The 22500-nt window shown below is 47.1% G+C and overlaps 1 protein-coding gene across 6 annotated transcripts in view; it reads right to left on the bottom strand.

The window, feature by feature from the left end:
• The window catches only part of kdm6bb (lysine (K)-specific demethylase 6B, b), a 32049-nt gene that overhangs the window by 3659 nt on the left and 5890 nt on the right, over nucleotides 1-22500 (bottom strand). For 3 of the 6 annotated variants that reach the window (XM_080848176.1, XM_080848177.1, XM_080848175.1), the window contains exons 3-19: nucleotides 15305-15386; nucleotides 14949-15072; nucleotides 14758-14844; nucleotides 12821-13013; nucleotides 11662-11904; nucleotides 10618-10767; nucleotides 9786-10277; nucleotides 6065-9042; nucleotides 5630-5756; nucleotides 4900-5005; nucleotides 4285-4490; nucleotides 3594-3685; nucleotides 3378-3446; nucleotides 2348-2496; nucleotides 1660-1774; nucleotides 1035-1222; nucleotides 1-114 (exon numbers count right to left, since the gene is read on the bottom strand). The exon at nucleotides 1-114 is cut by the window's left edge and continues 28 nt beyond it. In XM_080848176.1, coding sequence (XP_080704302.1) covers nucleotides 1-114; nucleotides 1035-1222; nucleotides 1660-1774; nucleotides 2348-2496; nucleotides 3378-3446; nucleotides 3594-3685; nucleotides 4285-4490; nucleotides 4900-5005; nucleotides 5630-5756; nucleotides 6065-9042; nucleotides 9786-10277; nucleotides 10618-10767; nucleotides 11662-11904; nucleotides 12821-13013; nucleotides 14758-14844; nucleotides 14949-15067 — 5428 coding nt within the window. In that variant the 5' untranslated portion in view covers nucleotides 15068-15072; nucleotides 15305-15386. Of the gene's footprint in view, nucleotides 115-1034; nucleotides 1223-1659; nucleotides 1775-2347; nucleotides 3447-3593; nucleotides 3686-4284; nucleotides 4491-4899; nucleotides 5006-5629; nucleotides 5757-6064; nucleotides 9043-9785; nucleotides 10278-10617; nucleotides 10768-11661; nucleotides 11905-12820; nucleotides 13014-14757; nucleotides 14845-14948; nucleotides 15073-15304; nucleotides 15387-16051; nucleotides 16191-20980; nucleotides 21033-22500 lie in introns of those variants that run through there. The other 3 variants (XM_080848179.1, XM_080848178.1, XM_080848180.1) reach the window with 3 other exon arrangements.

The following is a 22500-nucleotide window of genomic DNA, read 5'->3' as shown; positions in this document are numbered from 1 at the left end:
TTATCTTGATGGTGCGGGCCACATTCCAGGAGACATTGATCATGGGAACAATGGACTTGACCTTTTTGACCTCGTTCCACTCTAATCGCTCCAGAGCCAGCTGGTATTGGTAGGCTGGGAGTAAATGAGACCAGGGGAGGGGAGAGGAGAGAGTTAGAGGTCGCTGGACGGCATCCATTTCCCAAGCCATAATCTCTGCACTGGACGGCAGGCATTAGAGCAGCAGGATTAACTAGGTCTTGCTAAGGGCTTTGTTGCAAAAAACACTCTTTTTGAGAGTTTGGGGACTGACATTTATTACCAAGCAGCTCTGACCTGCTTTCTAAGGTACCAGTGGGTTGAAAGGTAGAGAGTAGAAAGAGAGATGGTAGAGATTTTGTAATGGCTTTTTAAAAGGTATGAAGTGGTTATTTTTGCTGTAAATTAAAACAAAAACTTTCCACTTGTTAAAGTCCTGCTCAGACTTGACTGGCCTGACATGCATGTTAGTAACGTTTTTTGTAAACATTTGATTTTGGTCTATCTTGAGTTAAACCTCACTAAATATGCAAGCAAGTGTCTTTATGACAATTTTTGAACAATTATATATAATTGCTAGCTAAGCCTCCTTTGTCATGATGATGTACCATTTGGTTTTGAAGGGAAATAAACAAAAAGAAACCCTCTTCATATCAACACCCAGCTGAAGGGACTACTGATGTTTCAGTGTTGTGGCTGGAGAGAGTAAATCTCATTTATGGCCAGTCTGCGTGTGCCGCTTGTGTAACCTCCCCAGTAATTACTGCACAGGAGGGAATAGAGGAAGTGATTGACATGAAAGTCTTCTTATCGAGATTATGATGCCGAGATAAGAAGGCTGACAGAACATCATAATACCCACTGCGCCTGCCCATACAAACACACCCACACACACTCACTCACTCACATGCACACACACATACACACACACACATGCACACAGACACACACACAAACAAACCTACACGCACACACACATTCATCTATAACTCCATCTCACGAATGCTTTCACTCACAGTTTAGAGGGCCGACGTTCCAGGCGATGTTGTTGCACCAGCCCACGGCCTGGACCCAGTGCACAGTCCCAGCGTTGATCCACACCAGGTCGCCCGGCCGCTGGATGAAGCGGTACACTGGGATGTTGGACCGGTACAGATCCTCCAACACTGGCCACCAGGAGCCGGTCAGGTAATCCACGCCATGCCTGAGGGGGGACAGAGGTCAGTGGACAGAGGTCAGAGGACAGAGGTCACAGAACACCATGTCAGAATGGGGGAGTGATCATGGGCTTCAGTCCTAATGGCACATATCAACAGACATATCCAGTTATATCACTTACTTACATATACTACAGTCACAGTAAGGATTACATTATTGGTTCATGTAAGTATAGAGTATCAATGCGCTGTCACGTGTTGATAATAGTACTTAATAGTATTACTACAATGGAACAAGGTTCCTGTAATGACATTTCTTACAGAGAAACCTTGTTCAGACATGTTCAAAATGGAAGAAATGATTTGGCTTGGCTTGGATTGTCACATGGATTGTCAGAAGTAGTGTTGCCTCCAGGGAGATGAATAATGTTACGATGTACTGATTAATGATGTAATGAGGAAGCTGCTATCAGTAGGCTCTTACTTCTCACAGAAGTCATTGATGGCCGCCCAGTAGTGTTCATGGACAGCAAACCACTCGCAGTCTCCAGGGCCGATGTTGATGTTCACAGAGCAGAAGTTGTTGTTCTCCTGGTGACCTGAGACACAACTGCACCTTTACTCACACAGCTACAGTTCAGCTAGCTTTTACCTCTTTCACACATGAACACAGACGTAAACACACAGCTCTCCCTCCCTCACTATCTGTAATATGCAAGTAAGTCTCTCTCTCTCTCTCACACACACACTCACACACACACACTCACACTCACACTCACACTCACACTCACACTCACACCTGCGCATCCAGATGTAGAGGCTACCGATTACTGCTGATGTAGAGCAGTACTTTGCAGTGTTTGGCCCTTTTCTTAGAGAGACCACAGATTTGCAGGCCTCACACACACATTCTATGCACATGACCTAAGCTACCAAAGATCAAGGCAATGACTGGCTACTCATGTACATAGTTGGTTAAAACAGTACTTAAGGGTTGGTATTTTAACAGTTTTGACGCATAGCAGGTGTCCATGTAAGCGTGTAAGAGCAACCAATTTCAATCATTGTGATCGCACACACACACACACAGAGACACACACACACACACACACACACACACACACACACACACACACACACACACACACACACACACACACACACACACTGACCTGGCGTGCGGCTGCCGGGCACCTTCATGTAGAGCTGCACAGTGTTCATGCCCAGGATGGTGTGGCCCACGTGGCTCAGCATGTTGCCGGAGGAGCTCACTCGCATGAAGGCCGGCAGCTTCAGCAGCTCCTGGAGCTGGGGCTTCCACCTAAGGGTCACCCACACATGAATCACTAACAGCTCTCACCATCCCAATATAATACTGTGGTGGGGCGATATGGCTCAGGTTATCCCTCTTGTATTAGTCAGAGCATCAGGGGGAAATCTACGGAACATCCTAACTTCAATATTTTTGGCATTAAATAGACAGATATTTTTTTTAAAGCAATGCTGCTGATTTCTAAAATACTTTCTCATTTACTTTTTATGTATAAAGGATAGAACTTTTGCAGCTCTAGCTTCATGTTTGTGTTTGTATTGCACATAATTTCCCAGTGTTGACTTCGGAAAATGTCGGACAATATGTACGGCGACAGAGGCAAAGAAAGAGTTCTTGCTAAATACGAAGAAGACCATCAGTCAGTAGAACCGACTTCAGACTGGAAGCCAGTCTGTTTCTGGTCTACCCTGGAAATTCAAGAGTTGTAGCAGGGAGAAAAGTAGAATAACAAAGATGGGGGGAAGAGACAAGAGGTCTTAAAACAGATACAGAATAAAGACCTCAATACCCACACTGGAATGCTACAAGCACAGAGCATGTTTTTCATACATATTCTGAGCCTGTTAAATGCTTAGAAAAACATGCCTTAGTTTCAGGACATAGCTGAAGTTTAACAGTGGATTTGGTTATACTGGATACAGCAAAGTGAGTATTTCAATAAACCTTGAAGAATATGACAGAAGAATAGTGTACTTATATAGTGTACCTATACTTACAGGCACTGTATTTACACAATATTTACACATACCCAAAAATGTGTCTTGAAAGTGTGACATATCAAATGTTTCGCCATTCTGATTCAACATACTTCTTGGTTATAACCCCTACTACACTAACACACAGGTCAGCATTCCTATAACCAGCCTTACCTCTTAGGGTCCGAGAGGTCAATGTTGGTGCCAAATTTGATGATCTTTCCAGTTGGTTTCTGATCAGAGCTGAAAAAATACAGGTGTTTTTTATTTCATTTTGTATTAAATTCCAAAGTAGCAAACTCAGTATTAGCAGAAGATGTGTGGGCCAACATTGCTATACTGCAGTATTTTCCTAGTGTGCATGTAATCACTGGGCACACAGGTCCTCACCTGGCATTAGTGACCCCGGGGGCTGGGATGGATGCAGAGCCGGAGGAAGAAGGCTTCTTTTCTTCATCCTCATCCTCACTGTCCTTCTCCTCCTGTGAAGTGCAACAGATATTGGCACTGTGTTTGTGTGTGTGAGAGGCAAATTGAGCGTTGAATATTTTTATCTTACTTTGTGGTTGGGCACAGACATGAAAGCTTGTTCTACTTGAAGACTACACTACACAAATGACACTACACTCATTTCCTGCTTATTTTTAATGTGGGTTTGATTGTTTACGTGTGTGCATACATTTTGACTGGACTTCACCAACATTTGTTTGCCATGCAGATTAGAGATGTGTAGAACCTCACATAGGCAATGTTTATGTCTGTGGCACCCTATCAGGCTGTCAATCTGGTAATGGGCCCTTTCTCCCATGTGTGTATGTGAGTATGGATGTCTGTGTATTCACCTGTAGGGTCTGTGTTCTAGGTACGTTTTAAGATGTGTGTGTTTGTATACATGGTACTGGGCGTACTTGGCGATGTGTGTGTGTGTGTGTGTGTGTGTGTGTGTGTGTCTTTTCCAGCAGGTTCTCCTGGAAGGTGAAGGCCTGATAGTGCGCATACTTGGCTAGAGTGGTGTGTGTGTGTGTGTGTGTGTGTGTGAGTGTTTGGGTGTGTGATTGTGTGAGTGTGTGTGTGTCCTCACCTGCAGGCTCTCCTGGAAGCTGGAGGCCTGATACTGGGCGTACTTGGCGATGGTGGTGTGGGAGCGGCTGCTCTCACAGGGCCAGGTCTGAGCGGAGCCGCTGGGGTTCCAGTTCTCATCGGCAGGCTGCTGCACCTGCGTGCGCACCTCCACCGAATGCTCAGAATTCGCCTCCACCAGGGACTTAGTGGAGAACAGCCCCAGGTCTGCAGGAGGGTGGGGGAAGAAGGGAGGAAGGGAGGGGGAAGAAGGTAGGAAAGAGGAAGGGAGGGGGAAGAAGGGAGGAAGGGAGGAAGGAAGGAGGAAGAAGGGAGGAAGGGAGGGGAAAGAAGGGAGGAAGGGCAGGGGAAGAAGGGAGGAAGGGTGATGAGAACAACAACAAGTACACGGGGGAAATGACAAAAGAAAAGAAAAAAAAAGAAAAGTTACAGGGAAGGAGTGCTCCCTTATGAACGTCCACCTGAGCCGGGGTCCTACGGGCTATACAGCTCACCTGTGCTGCTGGTGCTGCTATCTTAAGGTATGCCTTTGGGCAGGTTCATGTTTCAATGTATGTGATCCACCGGTATGTGTGTGTGTGTGTGTGTGTGTGAGAGAGAAAGAGAGATGACTCACTGAGGCGTAGAGAACCTGCCAGGCCTCTGATGACAGTGACAGGGTTTTTGGGGTCGCAGCAGAACTGCAGGAGCACGGGGGAGAAGGCGTCCCTCTTACTCTCCAGCTGAGTAGAATACAGTGCACACACACACACACACACACACACACACACACACACACACACACACACACACACACACACACACACACAAACACACACAAAGACAGGGCACAGCATGCTGTCAGCGATTCCTTTCATCAGAAGCACTCACAAGCACTCCCACCAGTACCAGCTGAGCCACCACACCGCAGCCATGGGGACCAAATGAGACAGATAAACAGCTCCCGACTAAGGGCTCAACACGATCACCCCCTCAGGCGTAAACACAGAGATTCAAAACAAAGCTGAATTAAAACAGGAGGTCTGAAACTACACTACAACTACAACTATCACCTGCAGTTCACTTCTAAGGGTATTTCACTTTACCAAGTAGGAGTATAACGTTATAACAGGTGTGCACCGTTTCAGCTCAACATGTTTGTGGACAAAACCGTTTTTTTTTTTTTTAAGTATGAATGACTTCTGAATGACATATCTTACAGTTCTCTCTTTTCTGATATGTAATGTAATGCAGTGTAATGCAAAGGTGGATCTCCAGCATATTCAGCCATTTCTGTCACCACAAGTGACTGACTGATTAGTCCATCTATGTGGGATCTGGTGGTTATGGTGGTAAGGGAGGCTTACATAAATGCTTGGTGTGGGGGGGTTGAGCTTTGCCCGAGGAATGGGGGTTTCCGAGGAGAGGACAGGCTTCACTGAGAAGGCAGGGAGCAGATAGGACTCACGGAACTTCCCCTTCACACACGTACTCCTGTGGGGCACAAAAAACAGAGACAGAAACAATCAATGACCTTTTGAGACCTTGATGTTGACATTTGCTGAGGTACATGGTCTGGCCTTGAATGAGCGATGTTCGTAAACACAGCGCCACGGAATGCCTGTGTTCATCATGATCACGATTAAAATTGACACTAGCTCACCCGAGACAGAGCCTTTATGCACATAATTCCCCGATACTTTGGTTCAGTTTAATGCACTCCCATTTTCTCATCTCACCCTCCTCTACCTCTCCCCCTTGCTTTTCCCTTCCCGCTCTCCCCTTCCTCTAATTCCACTCACTTGCAGGCTTTGATGACCTCCTCAGCCGTGTTCTTAATACTGATATCTGACAGCGGGATCCTCTTCTTCTCCAGCTCGGAGGCGATGAAGGTGCTCCGCTCTCCGCTCTCCACCTTGATCAGGCGAATCTTCAGCTCCTTCAACGGCGCGATGGACAGGGCCTGCAGCTTGAGGAAGTCCGCCCTCCCCAGGCCAACAGGAAAGCGGATTTGGGGCGGAGCGGTGGAAGAAGAGGTGGAAGTGGAGTTGTTTGTGATTGTAGTGGCAGCCGCTGTTGTTGATGTAGTTACTGATATTGTCGATGATGATGATGATGATGGTGATGATGGTGATGATGGTGATGACGGTGATGACACTGATGATGACACTGCACTGATGATGGCAGCTGTTGCTGCTTTGGCTGTTGTGGTGATAGAGTTGCAGACTGTGGTGGATGTTTTGGCCTCCACTTTCTCTAGCTTTTCGCTTTTCTTTTCAATGGGATGTGGTTCTGTTTTATCGCTAGTAACTGCTTGAATCTTCTCATGGACCTTCCGGACCTTCTCTCCTTTGCTCTGGTGGTTGGTGCCCTGAGGAACTTTTGAGTTAGTCTTGTTCTCCTTTGACTGTTTGGAGTGCAAAACAGGGGCAGACTTCGACAAGGAAGGGCAAGTGGAAATAGACGTTTTATTCTCTCCTTCACTCCTCTCTCTTGGTTTCTTAGTCTCCTTCTGCTGATCCACCTTTCTGGTCCCTCGCTTCCTTTTCAGGCTACTCTCTCGCTCTTTCTCATCTCTCTTCTGGCCCTTCAGTCCATCTCGCCCTTTCTTGATCTGTTCGTTTGTGTCCTCCGCTTTTTTCTCCTTTTTCCTCTCTTTCCTCTCCACCTCTTGCTTGGCCTTGCTGCTAGTCACAGCGGAGGTGGCATGTTGGCCCACCCGATCATCACAGTTGTGGTTCAGCTTGCTCTGTTTTGAAGGCTTCTTTACACTCCCCTTTGAGGCCTTTTCAGGAGAAAGCTGCAAGGACTCTTTCTCCGAATCTGGATTGTCCACCTGGTCGCGATCCATCTTCAGCTTGCTTTCAGAAAGATCTGGTCTTCCCTCCATCAAATGTCTCTTTGAGTCTCTCTCTTCATCCGACGTCGGCTCTGACTGCAGTTGGGGTTGAGGTGTCTGGTCTGAGGTAGACTGGTTGGAGAGCGTCGTGGATGCAGTCTGTTGTTCCTGGCAGTGTATTTCAGAGCCCAAAGACAGCGAAGAGGAGTACTTCACCCCAACGAGAGCACTGGGGGGTGGACGCCCAAAGGGGCCTCCTCTGTACGTATACCTATGGTTACCCAAGATGGAAGCGAGTGATTTGAACATGTCTCCTATGCCTGTCTGGTGCAGGTGTGGACGTCGCGGAGGCTGAGAACTCGACGCATCCCCACCACTATTGTCCTTCTGCTCTGCTTCCTCTTCCTCGGCATCGTCTTCCTCCATCTCCTTGGGAGGGTCCGTGACACCATACAGCTTGGCCAGGTCACTGTGGCGGAGGTCGGTGCCTGACTCGGCCCTCGTGTTCACTGGGATGACGTCATCACAGGGCGACGGACAGAGGGGGCTTGATGTTGGGCTGGGCTGCAGCACCGGCCGGCGCATGATGATCTTCTCCTCCTCCATCGCGTCCTCGTCATCGTCGCTCAGCACGGACACGGGGGAGCCCTGGAGGCTGAGGACGGGGGGGCTGCCCGGAGGCTCGTTGCCCAGGTCGTCGTCGTCGTCGCTACAAGCACCCAAGGCAGGTTGCAGCTCTGGGGCCTCTGGGCGGGGAGGTGCCTTCTCCTCTCTGCTGCTGGGTGGGTCTGACATGGAGGGAGGGCGGTGTGTGCGCCCTTCTGAGCTGTTCTCAGTGCTGGTGGGCTTATGGGCTTTGCTGCCGCTGCTGGTTTGGGAGGAGTCCTTCACAGGGAGGTGTGGTCTCTCTGCGACCCTTTTACGGGTGGTGTCTTTGGATGAGTGTGGTGGCAAACGGCTGCTGTGATTGGCTGGTGGTGCTCTGTGGGGGAGGGTAAGTCCTGAGGTACTTGCAGTGATTGGCTGGTGTTGGCTGGTGACCCCGCCCCTACTGCCCCTCTCTTTTTGCTTGGGTTTCCCATGATTCTCAGTCGACATATGATTGGCTGATGGCTGACTGGGCAACGCCTGCTGGTTGACTGCGGCGGGTCTGGGCTTGGCTGTCACTGTGGATTCTGCACAAAGTTTCCGTGGAGACTCTGAGGGTTCTTTCTTCACTTGCTCCAGTCTGTCTTTCCATGAGCTCTTCTTCTCCTTCCTGCTCTCCTCTTTACTGCTCTTTCTCTTTAGCCTCCTCAGTTTCCCCTCCTCTCCCTTTCTGGACAAATTCTTCTCGCCTCGTTTTTCCTCTCTCGCCTTTCTCTTTTTCCTCTCTTCTAACTTCCTCTCCGCTGTCTCTTTCCCCCCTTCGCGAGCCTTTCTCTCTCTCCTCCTCTTCCGATGTCTCTCTTCTCTGTGCCTCTTCTCTATTCGGCTGTGTTTGCCCGCCTCTGTTTCCGGCACGGCGCCTACGTCTCCAGGACTCTGTTCACCACAAGAGCCACTCTGGTGAGTAGAACTTAGGGTTACCTGGGTTTTTGACCTCTCACCCCTGGGGTTGAATTCAGCGAGTGTGTAGGGGCAGTGGGAGGTAGGGTCTGAGTCCTTCATCGCTGGTGAGGGAGGAGCAGAGTCTGGGCTCTCATGAAGCTGCTCTGACACTGGTGATGGTGGTGATGACAATGGTGATGGTGATCTTGCGCTGTTTCTTCTAGGCGTCATGGGAGATTTCGGCCTGGGGCCTCTCTGGCTATCTTCACCCTTGCACGTGGCCTCTGAGCTGGAGGGCGGGTGATGGGGTTTGGGGGAGGCGGTGGTGGTGGTGGTGGTGCTTTGCCTGGGGGTGATGGGAGCTCTCCCGTGCTGCTGCTGATCCCGCTCCGAACCATGGCTGCCATGCTCCTGCACATGAAAATAACAACAAGACACAAGAGGTTCACCATCACACTTTATACCTTGAAAAAGACACGTTGAAAGACACATTAGTCCTGAGCTAAAGAGCAAGTATGGATTACTTTTGGAAACATTCATTCTTCATCGTCTCCTCAAATTAGAACTAGGCACAGCAGGAACAGGTTTGTTACTGCTACTGACTGCTAGCAAGCTGTCATCTGACACTTTCTATTATTTTGGAGGCTAATGAGACTAGTGATAATGCAATCTCTCAGCTTGATCATTTAGAGACAGGGAGGTGACAGTTTGCAGTGTGAATTACCTACGTATGTGACACACCACACTGAGAGGCATTTTGTATTCTCTGTGCATCTGTCCGTCTGTGTGTGTGTGTGTAAAATATTGAAAATGATCATGAAAATGAAGATGATCATGCATGATAATGAAATACTGCAAAGGAAACAATAGTTATAGCTGACGGCCTCATGTACACATATTAGCTGCAATGAGGGCCTGATAGCTTAAACAATTAGAGAGATGGCATAAATCATTTGGGAATTCCATGATTAAACAACAGACATGAACTGACTGGAATTAAATTTAATTGAATTAACTTGATTAAGAGGTGCACTCCCCAGGTGCGTGTGTGTGTTTGTTTGTATGTGTGCCTGTAGGTGTGTCTGTATGTGTGTGTGTGTGTGTGTCTGTGTATGTAGTATGTCTGCGAGCACACACACTGGTCTGACCCTCACCTGGGTGTGCTTGCCGTGCCGTGCCTGTGCTCTCCCGTCCTCTCGTGGGGGTGTGCATCCGTGCTGCTGCTGCTTCTGCCTCTGCTGTGGGGCTCCAGTGTGGGGACTACTGAGGTCGCCCGAGGGCCTCCGAGGTGGGTTGTGTGGGGGTGGGGGCTGGGATTGATGGAGGTGGTGGTGGTGGTGATGCTGCTGCTGGGGGATGTGACTGTAAGGCACGCTGGTGGAGTCTGCTGGTGAGGAGGGGCCCTGGCGATGATCACAGGCCCCTTTGGGTCCTCGATGTGGGGGACGGCTGTGGCCGTGCTGGCTGGAGGAGGGTGGGTGGTGATGGTGGTGTTGATGGTGGCGCTGTGGCCGGTGGGGGTAACCCTGGGAGGGGTGCTTGCTGGACTGGAAGCCTTGGGCTGGGGCACAGAGGGTGGGTGGGGGGTCCATGGTGTATGGGTGGCCTCTATGGGCATGGCCATTCATGTCTGATTTACTGGGTTCCTGATATGGGACGACAAGTGGAGACAAAGCAAACATTAATTAGCACAAATACAGGACACTGAAATGATAGCAACCTTGTCATATCTGATCATATCAACATGTAATTCAAAAGAAACCATTCAACAGCATCTGAAGATCCATAACTAAAGTGAAAGGCTTACTTTTGAAGAACCTAACACCAACGACTGTACTTAACCTGAAACTGTACTTGACCCGAACGTATACATTAGGTTGACCCAGTTTATACTTGATATTGACCCTGTACACGGACACCGGTAGTTATCCACTATGCTGGGCCTAATGCTGACAGCTGAAGTTGAACAATTGGTGAACCTCTCACCTGGTAGTCCGCTGGGGAGCTCCTGCTGTTGACCTGCGTCCAGAGCGCGCCACTGCGGAAGGGAGGGCTCCAGGTGGGCGAAGTGTGAGAGCGCGCCCGGGGCGGCGGCTGGGATGGATCCGGAAAATGCTTCATCCTGGGACGGAAATCCTGCGGAGGGAGGAGAAGAGAGTGGAGAGATGATTTTTTTTGTGCAGGGGCTCAGGTGGAATATGGTTTAGGTATTTAGCAGATGCTTTAGTCTTACGGATTTGCGAGGGGGAGGAGCACTGAGGTGGAGGAGGTGGGTAGGCACCCCACCAAACAAACTGCCAGATAAGCAAATCTAGTACTTGATAAGCCATCGCTGGCATAACTACTATATCACAGACTTAGCTGGAGAAAAAGCCCTTCCACTGTATTCCTGGACAACATTAGTGTGTTAACTATCTCTACAATTCCATCTATTCTACATCCACAGTGTTTGCATTTCTCCCCCCTGGGCAATGCCTGAGATGACCAGTGGGGGGAGCTGTCCTGCAACCAGAGATATTTCACAAAGAGCGGTCAGGGGAACATGTTAAGGGCAACCACATGACATTGAGTAAACCCCTGACACTAATCAGCTAATCTCATTGATAGGGATGAGGCCACCTCTTGATCAGACAATGTGTTGCATGCAATCTTAAAACGAGCATAAGACTGATATTAAGTCATATATATAATATGTAAAATATGTACAATATGAGTGATTCAGTACACTCAAATTTAGTATATATGTAATTACACACAATATTGTATGTGTTTTAATAAAGCGTTTTGCTCCTTTTCAATGACTTGTTTAGGAGGCACAAATCCAAAATAATTTGATATTGGTAAATTGGTATTGGTAATAGTTTAGGCATTGGTAAAATGTGAAAGTGTACAAAGTAGAAATAATGTTACAAGAATATGAATCTTCCCAACACAGTGCAGCAACCACAGCCAGCACCAAACTGACTTCCGGGTTATCTTTTGGAAAAACTAGACCTGCTTAGTTAAACTGAAACTGATGTGGGATCAGACCTGCTCAGAGTTGGTGTACTTGCTCTTCTTCCTGGGGCAGTCATCACGCGGGGGCAGGGAGTGGTGTTGTGGGGAGCCGCGCTGCGCTGCCATCTCGGGGTGGGAGGGGACCAGACGCTTCAGGGAGCCCCCTGCGGCCTTCTCTGGGAAGACCCGGGACTGGATGGGAGCCTGGGACCATCTCTCCGCTGGCGGGGGACGCAACTTAGGGTGGTGTTGCTGCAGCGGTGGTGGGCCGCCATACTGTGAGGTGGTGGGATAAAAGAAAGCGAGAGAGAAAGAGAGAGAGAGAGAGAGAGAGACAGAAAGAGAGAAAGAGAGAGAGAAAGAGAAAGAGAAGGGAACAGGAAGCAGAGAAAGACGCATGATAAAAATAGAGAGAATTGGAGATAGCGGGAATAAGTGTGGGTGTTGTGAGAAAAAGACACACAGACAGAAGGAGAGAGAGACGGGGAGAGTTAAAGCAAGAAAAAGCACAACCATAAATAAATGAGAAAGAGAGAGAGGGCAGGAAGGTGGGCAGGAGAGAAATATAGAACAGTTTAGTCAGAATCGCTTGTTGTGTCAAATAAGTAGGGTTGAGTCAGACACGTTCCTATAGATACTGAGAAATAACTATTGGCTCCATGCTTAGCCTGAGTAAATAAACGGTCTTCTCTATATACTCAACACGTTGGTTAATATAATACGATTGGGAACACCTCATCCTTCACATCTCAGCACTATTTACTTTTAGGATGCATGTGATGACTTGCACCCTCTGTAATCTAGCTGACAATGACAAACAGCATTTGTTTAGTTTTGAGACAAACATATAGTTAAGATGGAGCAACTCAAGACTGAAGACAGGGCAGTGAATGGAAAAATGGAGGAGTGTGTCTGTGAGTGGAGCAGAATGGACGTGTACCCGTGGAGGAGGATGGCTGTAATGGAGGAGTGTGTCTGTGAGTGGAGCTGAATGGACGTGTACCCGCGGAGGAGGATGGCTGTAATGGAGGAGTGTGTCTGTGAGTGGAGCTGAATGGACGTGTACCCGCGGAGGAGGATGGCTGTAATGGAGGAGTGTGTCTGTGAGTGGAGCTGAATGGACGTGTACCCGCAGAGGAGGATGGCTGTAATGGAGGAGTGTGTCTGTGAGTGGAGCTGAATGGACGTGTACCCGCTGAGGAGGATGGCTGTGGCTGCTGGACAGGTGGCCTCCTGGCCCCATGCCATAGCTGCTGCTGCTGGGGCACTCGGGGTTCCTCCGCGGGCCATGGGGCTCGTAGCGGGACTCCCAGGGCTGGGGAGGCCTCTGATCCCTCTGGGGGTGCTGGGGTACACGGTCACCGAAGGCGCCCATTCCAATGGGCCTGGAGAGGGAAAGGGAGAGAGAGAGAAAGAGAGAGAGAGAGAGAGAGAGAGAGAGAGAGAGAGAGAGAGAGAAAGATAAAGGGCAGGATGAATCTTGTCCATGTTGGGTGATATTGATGACTGGAAAGTGTGCGGTATGTTAAGGGATAAAGACTGCTATCTGCATGGATTTGTAAGCATCTTTATATATCCACTGTTTATGTACTGACTGCTCATTATACTTCAACTCTTATATTTTAAAGTAACAAACATGATTGCTGTGTCTTCGGGGCACATGTGTGGTAGAAGTAATTGGGCCCTATTTTAACGATCAGAAACGCAAGTAGGACAGCGCCAAACGCAAGTAGCTGTGTGGGCGGCTCTATGGCGCATTTGCTATTATAACGGCGGAAAAAACACACTTGCTTGGGTTGGTCCAAAGGAGGTTACTCAGTCATAGGTGTGGTTTGGGCGTAATATGCAATAAACCAATCAGAGCGTCATCTCACATTCCCTTTAAGAGCGAGGAGCGCATATTCCATAGCGGCTTGTTATTATAATGGCGGAATTACCTGGAAGAAGACCGTGAGGCCACCAGAACGTGTGTTACCAGAAACAATCACAGCAATATTTTCCCATGCTTGTTTGGAGAAATGTTTATTCTTTCGTTTCTCGTTTGTATTTTTTCAGTTACTAGCATTCGTTTTTTGGTGGCAACATATTTGAAATAAAAGTCACAAAAACATACTTTCCGATGTTTTGGGTTCACCCTCACTGAATCACTAGGTTATGTATGCATGGTAATAATATTGCACCCATCGGCACATGCAGTTCAACCTCACGTCTTCTAAAGTCCTCTAATCTATCCTCATTTACACATCCATGATTCATGGCAATGTTGTGTAAAACACTGGGGGGGCACGTATGTGAATATGGGTGCAGTCTATAGCGGCAAGGACGCCAGGGAACCCATACTTCCCCCAGAACGCCTGCTTAGCCCGCTCTTGGCTGTCGGGTGTTACGGGAAATTTTATGAATTCCCCAGCATGTCGGACTAACTAAATGTATAGCCGAACTTATTGCAGACTGTGATAGGGACAGTGTGCGTCTGTCCCCAGCTCATCTGCCAGGAGATGGCAGACATCAGAACCGCCATTACAATTAACCTGAATCATTTGGGTCAATGTGTACGCTAGATGTATGCCTATTTTTTAAATATCTTGGATATGGATATCACAATGATTTCCTCATGTGGTAAATACTTTATTTTCCTTGTAATTATATATGGCTTGCCAAAAAATTGGTGTAAATCTCTCGTGTAGACGACAGAAGTACCGTCACGTGTAGCCTATAGGTCCTATACTGTACGGGCAAGCACACGCACCCTTAAAATAGCGTCTGAATACCCGCCACAGACTCTAGACAATGCGCCTGTGACATTAGACCAGCTTTTTTCTGGTCAACGGCGCACAGCGTTGTTTTGAAACTGCAAAATACCACTTGCGCCAGAGAAACACCTTCTCTGTTCCGCCCCCGCCCATGTCGGCGCAAGTTCATTTCGACGCGCGCCTCTGGAGGGAAAATCCCGCTATGCACCGGGTGCAAGATAGGAATGATACATGCGTCGGTGACAATGTCAATTGCGCTGGGTACAAGATAGGGCCCATTATGTCTTCAACAATGACATTCACATAACTGCAGGTCCATGCTATACTACTGTGCATGTATAGAATGAAGAGCATGCTGACACAGATATCTACGTACCGGTCATTGTGAGCTTTGCTTGAATGGGTCCTTCCTGTCATGTGATTTTGAGAGGGATGATGGGACTGGTATATTCCCCCATTGCATCTGCGCAAAAAAGAGAAAATATCCCTCTTACTATTACCACTGTAAAAACTCACATTGACTCTTTTGGTTGTTCCAGAATAATCCTAGAGCTTGTGATTGGTTACCTGGAAGGGCGAGCCCAGTGTCGATTGGTCACTGGTGCCCATGGTGCTCGGTTTAGTCCGGCCGAGGGGAAGGAGTCCCATGTGTTGCGGCCTGACGACTGCTCTGTTGTGTGATACATCCAGCCTAGGAAATACACACACACACACACACACACACACACACACACACACACACACACACACACACACACACACACACACACACACACACACACACACACACACACACACACACACATGTACAATGGATATACACGTTCAAACATGAATGTATATGAACACACAAACACTGACACATCCCCCAGCACACACACACAGAGCTCAGAGACAAAGAAACTAAATCCAAGTGGACTTACCACACTGCTGCGTCTCTGAAACCCTCCACTCTAAGACTGAGAAGTTGCAACAGCACCAGCCTTATTGCAGCTTCAGGTCTACCTGAAAACAGAGAGACAAACACACTCAGTCGAATGAGCACAGCAATCTTAGCAGGCTGTCATAATACTGGGATAGCATTTGAATTTGTAAGGAGGAAAGGAGCTGACATTATTAAAGAGGGTAGGAGGATGAATGTACTGTTTATAGTTAAGTGAAAAGCCTGCTTAGAAAGTATCGGACCACAAATAAAAAAAGGGAAACAGAGAGAGACATAGAGGTAAACATTGAAGGAAAAGCAGAGAGACATAGAGCAAGAAGAGAGAGAGAGAGAGAGAGAGAGAGAGAGCAAGGAGCCCGTATCTAAAAGAGGCAATTGAAAACACACCTAATAGGGTTAGTAACACTAAAGACTTAACTGGAATGCCACCCTCCAGTGTGTTTTGCACAAAGCTGTTCCAATTGTATTCAGCACATCTTACACAGCATTGCTATTGGTGCAATGAACTGTAAAACACTAAATGTTACAGCAGGCTTCAACTGCCACATGGCCAAAGGGTTTCCCAACAAAGCATGCACAACAGGTTTCCAAGGAGACGGCAACAAGCACGCCATACTGTTTTAGTTACTGTATGGATGGAATTACAAGCACAGGAAAGGACAATGACATCATTCCTTTTAGATCAGGGCAAAGGCTGTCGCTCTGTTACTGGTCAGTCTGTACTCACTGGCTTTTGAAACTCTCAAGCTCAGGGAAACATGATCCTGTAGCGAACTATACACGTCACCATCACAACCCGTACTGAGGTAAACAAACGGAGGTCCCCTCTCAGCAATGTGCAAACATAGCCTTCTATTCTCTCTGTGTCTCTCCATAGCCCAAGGCTTATCAGTCCCAACACCCATGCTCATAACTTAGTTAAACCACACCCACTGGGCACGCATTTATCAGGGGGAGAAGGCCGCAGAGGAAGAGGCACACACGCACACACACACACACACACACACACACACACACACACACACACTCGCACACACACACACACACACACACACACACACACACACACACACACACACACACACACACACACACACACACACACACACACACACACACACACACACACACACAAACACACACACACAGGCTTTTTCTCTGGCACCAGTGAGTTACTGCTACAGGGAAGCGCTACATACACAGCTGCAGCTTCGTTGGTGTTCCACACAGAGTCCTGATACAAATATGCATTGAATGCCTATACACAGAGACAGGCAGAGGGCCACTGTTTTTGCAGACAGTGAGAACACACTACATCTGTGATCACAGAGACCAAAGCAAAGAGAGAGAGACCGTGGTGGGAATACAAATGAAGTCCCACAAGCCCACTATTTATAAACTGAATTTGTGTGAAAATATGTGCACATCTGTGGTTATTCAGTGTAGAGAGCAGGGGTGGTTTGGGGGGGATGGTGGTGTCTTTACTATTTGGCAGCCAGTGGTTCAGCCCACACAAACATAACTCCAGGGGCAGACAACGAGCGACCTCTTCTCCAGCGGGTCGCGTCGGGACAGTCACTCCTACTGGAGACTCCTTGGCAGGTTCACGTGACTCATCAAGCTCTGTGTGTAATTACAGCTTCACTCATTTCCCTGCAGCTCCGTGTTTACGGGGCTCAATCGGAGGGCTGATGCCGCCACATCCCCTGATCCGACACCGCAATGCCATGACGTGGAAAAGGGAAAAGAAGCCAAGCAAGCGATTTGAAAGCTCGAAAGCCAACTCAAACAAATGCTGTGTGTTCTCTGCAATCCCTCTCTGTAAGCACGTGCGTGTGTGCCACTCTTGCCAGGACGGTTTATTGACAGGCCTTATCCTGATTGGTTGGACACCTGCTCGTTCTGATTGGATGGTTATTAGAGTAGTACTGTCAAGGTCGCTGAAGGTCAGAAGGTCACAAAGGTGAGTATGTTGGTCAGTGCAGAGGAAACAACTACCACGTTGATACCTGCCAAAATGTGAAGAGAACTAGGTCATGTATTACAAAAAGCCGTCTATTGAAACTGCTTACCGGGTGACTGAACTAAAAAACAGTTCATATGCTATTTGAATAGCTTAAGGCGAAATCTCCAGAGTGTCGAATGAATGTCTTTGTCAGCACAACTGTTGGTAAACAAAACTGCCAATCTTAGTACAGTGCTCTTAGTGTAGTAGCTTTTCTTGAGGCACTAAAAAACAACATTGTTGTTTGTGTTTTAAATTTCCACTAAGAAACTGTGAAATGTCAGTTCAGGCAAGTCGAAACAGGCTTGCAACTACTGACTTCTCACCTTGTATGAACTACAGCACATGCAAAGGCTTACATGTAAAATGCACTTGTACATTTTACCAGTCCTGTTCTTTCCCTCTCGCATATTACAGCAACCTGTTCAGTCAAACTGATGCTGGCAATTTCTGGTGCACACCTGTGGTAAATGTCTGTCCCATCTCTAGTTTGCCAGGATGGACCACCCACAGATGCCCAAAAACAGTGTGCTGTACACAGGGGCGGCCCAAGCACATTTGGCGCTCTAGGCGAGCTTCACTCCTGGCGCCCCTATGCTATATGGAGTGTTCTGCAGTTGCAGAGTCTGCAGTATCTTTTAGACCAGGCGCCTGTGAGCTATTACTTGAGGCACACACACACCATAGTACTTGAGCTCCAATTTTACACCAAACCATATGGATTCATGGACTCAAGGGTATGGTATGAAGCACTGCGTAAAGCGCTGGTCGATTTCTTTACTGGGATCTTCTCCAATTCCTTTGACTTTCTTAAGGCCATACAGTTCTCTTTTACACACATTGGGCTGCAATAGGCTGTGTGTGTGTGAGTGTGTGTGTGGTTAGCGTTAAATGGCAGACACAGACACTCACGTGCGCACACCCACATGCACGTATGCACACCCACGTATGCACACATACACACACATACACACACATACACACACACACAGCCTCCAAAGATGTAGCCTCCAAAGATGGAAACCTCAAGTGCTGTGTCAAGGAAAACAAGCCCTTTGTTGAGCAACACCAGACAAAGGCAAAGCCAGGGAACGGTTCCTCCACCAGCCCGTTACTGCTTCATGTTCTGGCCAACCGCATGGTGGGGCATCTCTCGCCTGCACGCGTCACTACACCATGAACTAGACACATGTGGCGAGACATCACCATGGCAACAGCGCCGCAAACATGCAGCACCTTGTGATGGGAGGCTGCTGATGGGGCTGAAAGGAAGTGGCTGTGCCTTCCTGTGGAAAAGACTGCATCTCACATGCCCTTGTAGCCATGACCTCATCTCTACACTTATCTCACCATACACACACAGATGTACACACACGCACACACATGCATACACAACATTCACAATCGTGCACACACATGTGCACACTTTCATACTCACACATTCAAACACACACACACACACACACACACACACGCACTACAATTATCTCACCATACACACACAGATGTACACGCACGCAACATTCACAATCGTGCACACACATGTGCACACTTTCATACTCACACATTTAAACACACGCACACGCACACACAAATTTGTATACAAACCTACACAAATACACATATGCAAACATATAAACACATCACAACCCAATTACACAACTCACAGTTGAGCACATCAAAGAACCTCTGATCTAAGGCTTTCAGAGAGTTTTTCATATCAACCGTGCACCTCAACTGACCGGACGCACAGATGAATACAGCAAACCCACCCCATATGTAAATGAGGGATGAATGATGAACTTATACATTCAGATGAGTTATGATTTGGCATTGCTGCTGCTTTGCTTCTGCTGAATACATCCAGTGGTATCCCTATTTTATCTGCTCTTGTTCACTGACACACACACATACAAAGACTCACACAAACACACACACACACGCACACACAAACAGCTTTCCCAGGTCAGTGCCTACTGAGTGTTAGTGAGAGGGCTCCTTTGTCTGAGCACACCAGATCCTTCTCATCAGATGACCTCCACAGTCACTAAGGTCTGAGGAGACACACAGTCTTCCATGGACAGTCACACACAAAAATGCATTAACACGCACACACAATCTTCACAAAAATACCCAAAACACCTTTGTATTCACACAAACCTGCCACATCAGCTTCTCATTCATTCAACTGGGTGCTGATCTTTTTTAAATAAAATGCTTTTAATAAACAGTGAAGCTTCAATGCTGATCCAGCCATGAATTCAGAGGTCAACCTATGTAGTAGCAATACACACCAATACAAAGCCCTTTCTTGTGTCATCTCTCTTTCTATTCCAACGTCTCCCACATGCATGAAGTCACACTCAATTAGATTTGACTGGTGATGACAGCGCAGGCTGCACTGGAGACAGAGAACTGCATGTGGTCATAGCTCTATGAGGATGATGCAAGGATGATGTACTGAACCACACACACACACACACACATATATACACACATATACACACACACTGTTATAGTGTGAGGAGAAGGAAAGGAAGGACTCCAGATGACTTTACTGTTAAAAAACACACTACGGGGAGAGATAGAAAGAGAAAGACAGGGAGGGAGAGAGAGAAAGAGAAAGACAGGGAGGGAGAGAGAGAGAGAAATAGAGATAGGGTGATGAAAGATCCTGTCGTGGAAGAATAGGATGAAAAGGGCCGGAAAGGGTAAGGGAGCGAGTGAGCGAGAGACAGGCTGAGGCGGTCAAGATCAACAAGATCAAATTACTGTCTGTGGCCGTGATTTAAACAAACAGACACTCATACTGCCAAGACCCACCCACAGAAACACACAGATACACACCCACATTCCCGCCCACTCACACACACACGCACGCACTCACACACACACACACACACACACACACACACACACACACACACACACACACACACAGACACACAAGAAAGCAAAATTCAACTCTGTATTCTGTATTTATAGTCTTTCCAGAAAGGTGAGCATCTGTTTCTATATTCTTCATTTATCAGCCTGAGCCTCTATTTTATCACTATTTTACTTAAAGGCACCCAGTGCAACTTTCGAGGCTTAAAAATAAACATTCAATTTCTAGTCTTTTTTACACGTAGTAAGTTTCAATAACTCCATACCATTACATACCGACATTCAAGCAGCAAAGATGAGACGTCGTTGTGTGGTGAGAACTGATAGAAAATCGATAACAACAACAATCGCCGCCATTTTCTTTATTTTTTGGTAACCTACAATAAACAAAGCAGGTTCCAGTCAATGGAAAAATGGCTTCTCCCCACCGGCGATTGTTGTTGTTTACGATTTTCTATCAGTTCTCACCACACAACGACGTCTCATCTTTGCTCCTTGAATGTCGATATGTAATGGTATGGAGTTATTGAAACTTACTACGTGCAAATAAGACTAGAAATTGAATGTTTATTTTTCATTGAATGTTTACATAAAGTTGCACTGGGTGCCTTTAATTCTCTCTCTCTGTCCATAACTTTGTAGATCACTCTGTGTGTGTGTGTGTGTGTGTGTGTGTGTGTGTGTGTGTGCATGGGTAGGCATTAAAGGGGGGTGGGTTATACGATAAGGCAAAAGGAGACAACGGAATTAAATGGAGTCCAGCACCTGTTGTCATTGGCTTCCCTTTCATTAAGTCCCAGCCCAAACACACAATGGGATCACGACTGGGCTAACGGGATGTCCAGCTGCAATCACATGGAGACCACAAGCGAGGGCTTGACATCAGACATCAGAGCTGGAGGCAATCACATGAAGACCAGAAGTGAGGGCTAGACATCAGACATCAGAGCTGGAGGCAATCACATGAAGACCAGAAGTGAGGGCTTGACATCAGACATCGGAGCTGAAGGCAATCACATGAAGACCAGAAGTGAGGGCTAGACATCAGTCATCAGAGCTGGAGATGAAAGGAAGTCTATGGAGAGCTCCCACTCTCCACTAGCAATGCATGCCGCTAGCATATTGGTCTTCATTGCATTATTCTTACACCTCATCTAACTAACTCATGTACAGTATGCCTTTTCTTAGTATCTGAATATATATTAGTTTCTTTCATTATTCTCCCTATTTACTTGTTGTCATCATTTGTATTTTAGAATGTTATTTACACTATGAATGGCCAATTTTGTGTATGAAAGGGCTATACATAAAAATTTCCAATCCGTTGAATTTTCACTGAACTTGAATATCAATAAAATATCTGCCTCTAGTGAAGATGAGTTGCTTTGCATAGAATCATCAGACAAATTGAATGTAAATATAACTGCCGTTTAAAACAAATGGGAGATGAACTCATGAGGTTAGCCAGTGCTATACGTTGAGATGGCTAGACAGAGAATATGCAAACCAACCAGCACTCGCCTCAGTCTCAGTGCGGGTAGAGGCTATGAATGTCAAACCACTGACACAGATATACACCAGTCAGGTTGGCACACTAGAACAAATGCAAAACTCCCCACAGACTCTCTCTCTTTCTAACGCACACACACACACACACACACACACAGATCTACATGCAGGTATACACAGACACACGCAACAACAAAACCATAGACTGAGAAAACACTTATTGATGTATGTGAGTAGGATGAATGAGTGGTGGTGGAAAAACAGGCAAACGGCAGCAGTCACGGTGCCAGATGACGGTGCACCCTCTTTTATTGGCTGCACCGCCAGCAAAGAAAAAGAAAAGAAAAACACTTAAATAATAAACTCCAAAATGGAATAAAAAGAAAATACTTTCAACCAATCCAAAATCACAAAACAATGATTTACCCACAGTCAATTTTCAAACTCAGATAACATAAATGCAAACCAAGTGCCTTGTCTTTAGGTGCTCTTAGTTGCTTACCCCAAATCAGACTCATCAGACTCATCAGCCCAGCTTTCACCAGCCCAGCAGCAACCATTACCCCTCTGATCACAAGTCATTAAACACCGATAAATATATCCCTTTCAAAATACAATATATATAAAACGCCCAATACACAATAACCATATTAAAATAACACCTGGAAAGTTCACCTCACTCGGTGCCGGATGTGTGCATGAAGGTACCCATTGCGTACCACATTTGGGTCTTCCAGCTGTCATGTGACCCGTCTGGAAGATGGTGGCCTGCCTGG

This window comes from Sprattus sprattus (assembly GCF_963457725.1).
Source record: "Sprattus sprattus genome assembly, chromosome: 1".
Lineage (NCBI taxonomy): Eukaryota > Metazoa > Chordata > Actinopteri > Clupeiformes > Clupeidae > Sprattus > Sprattus sprattus.
Note: the sequence above shows the minus strand (reverse complement) of the source record. Positions and strands in the feature narration are given on the sequence as shown.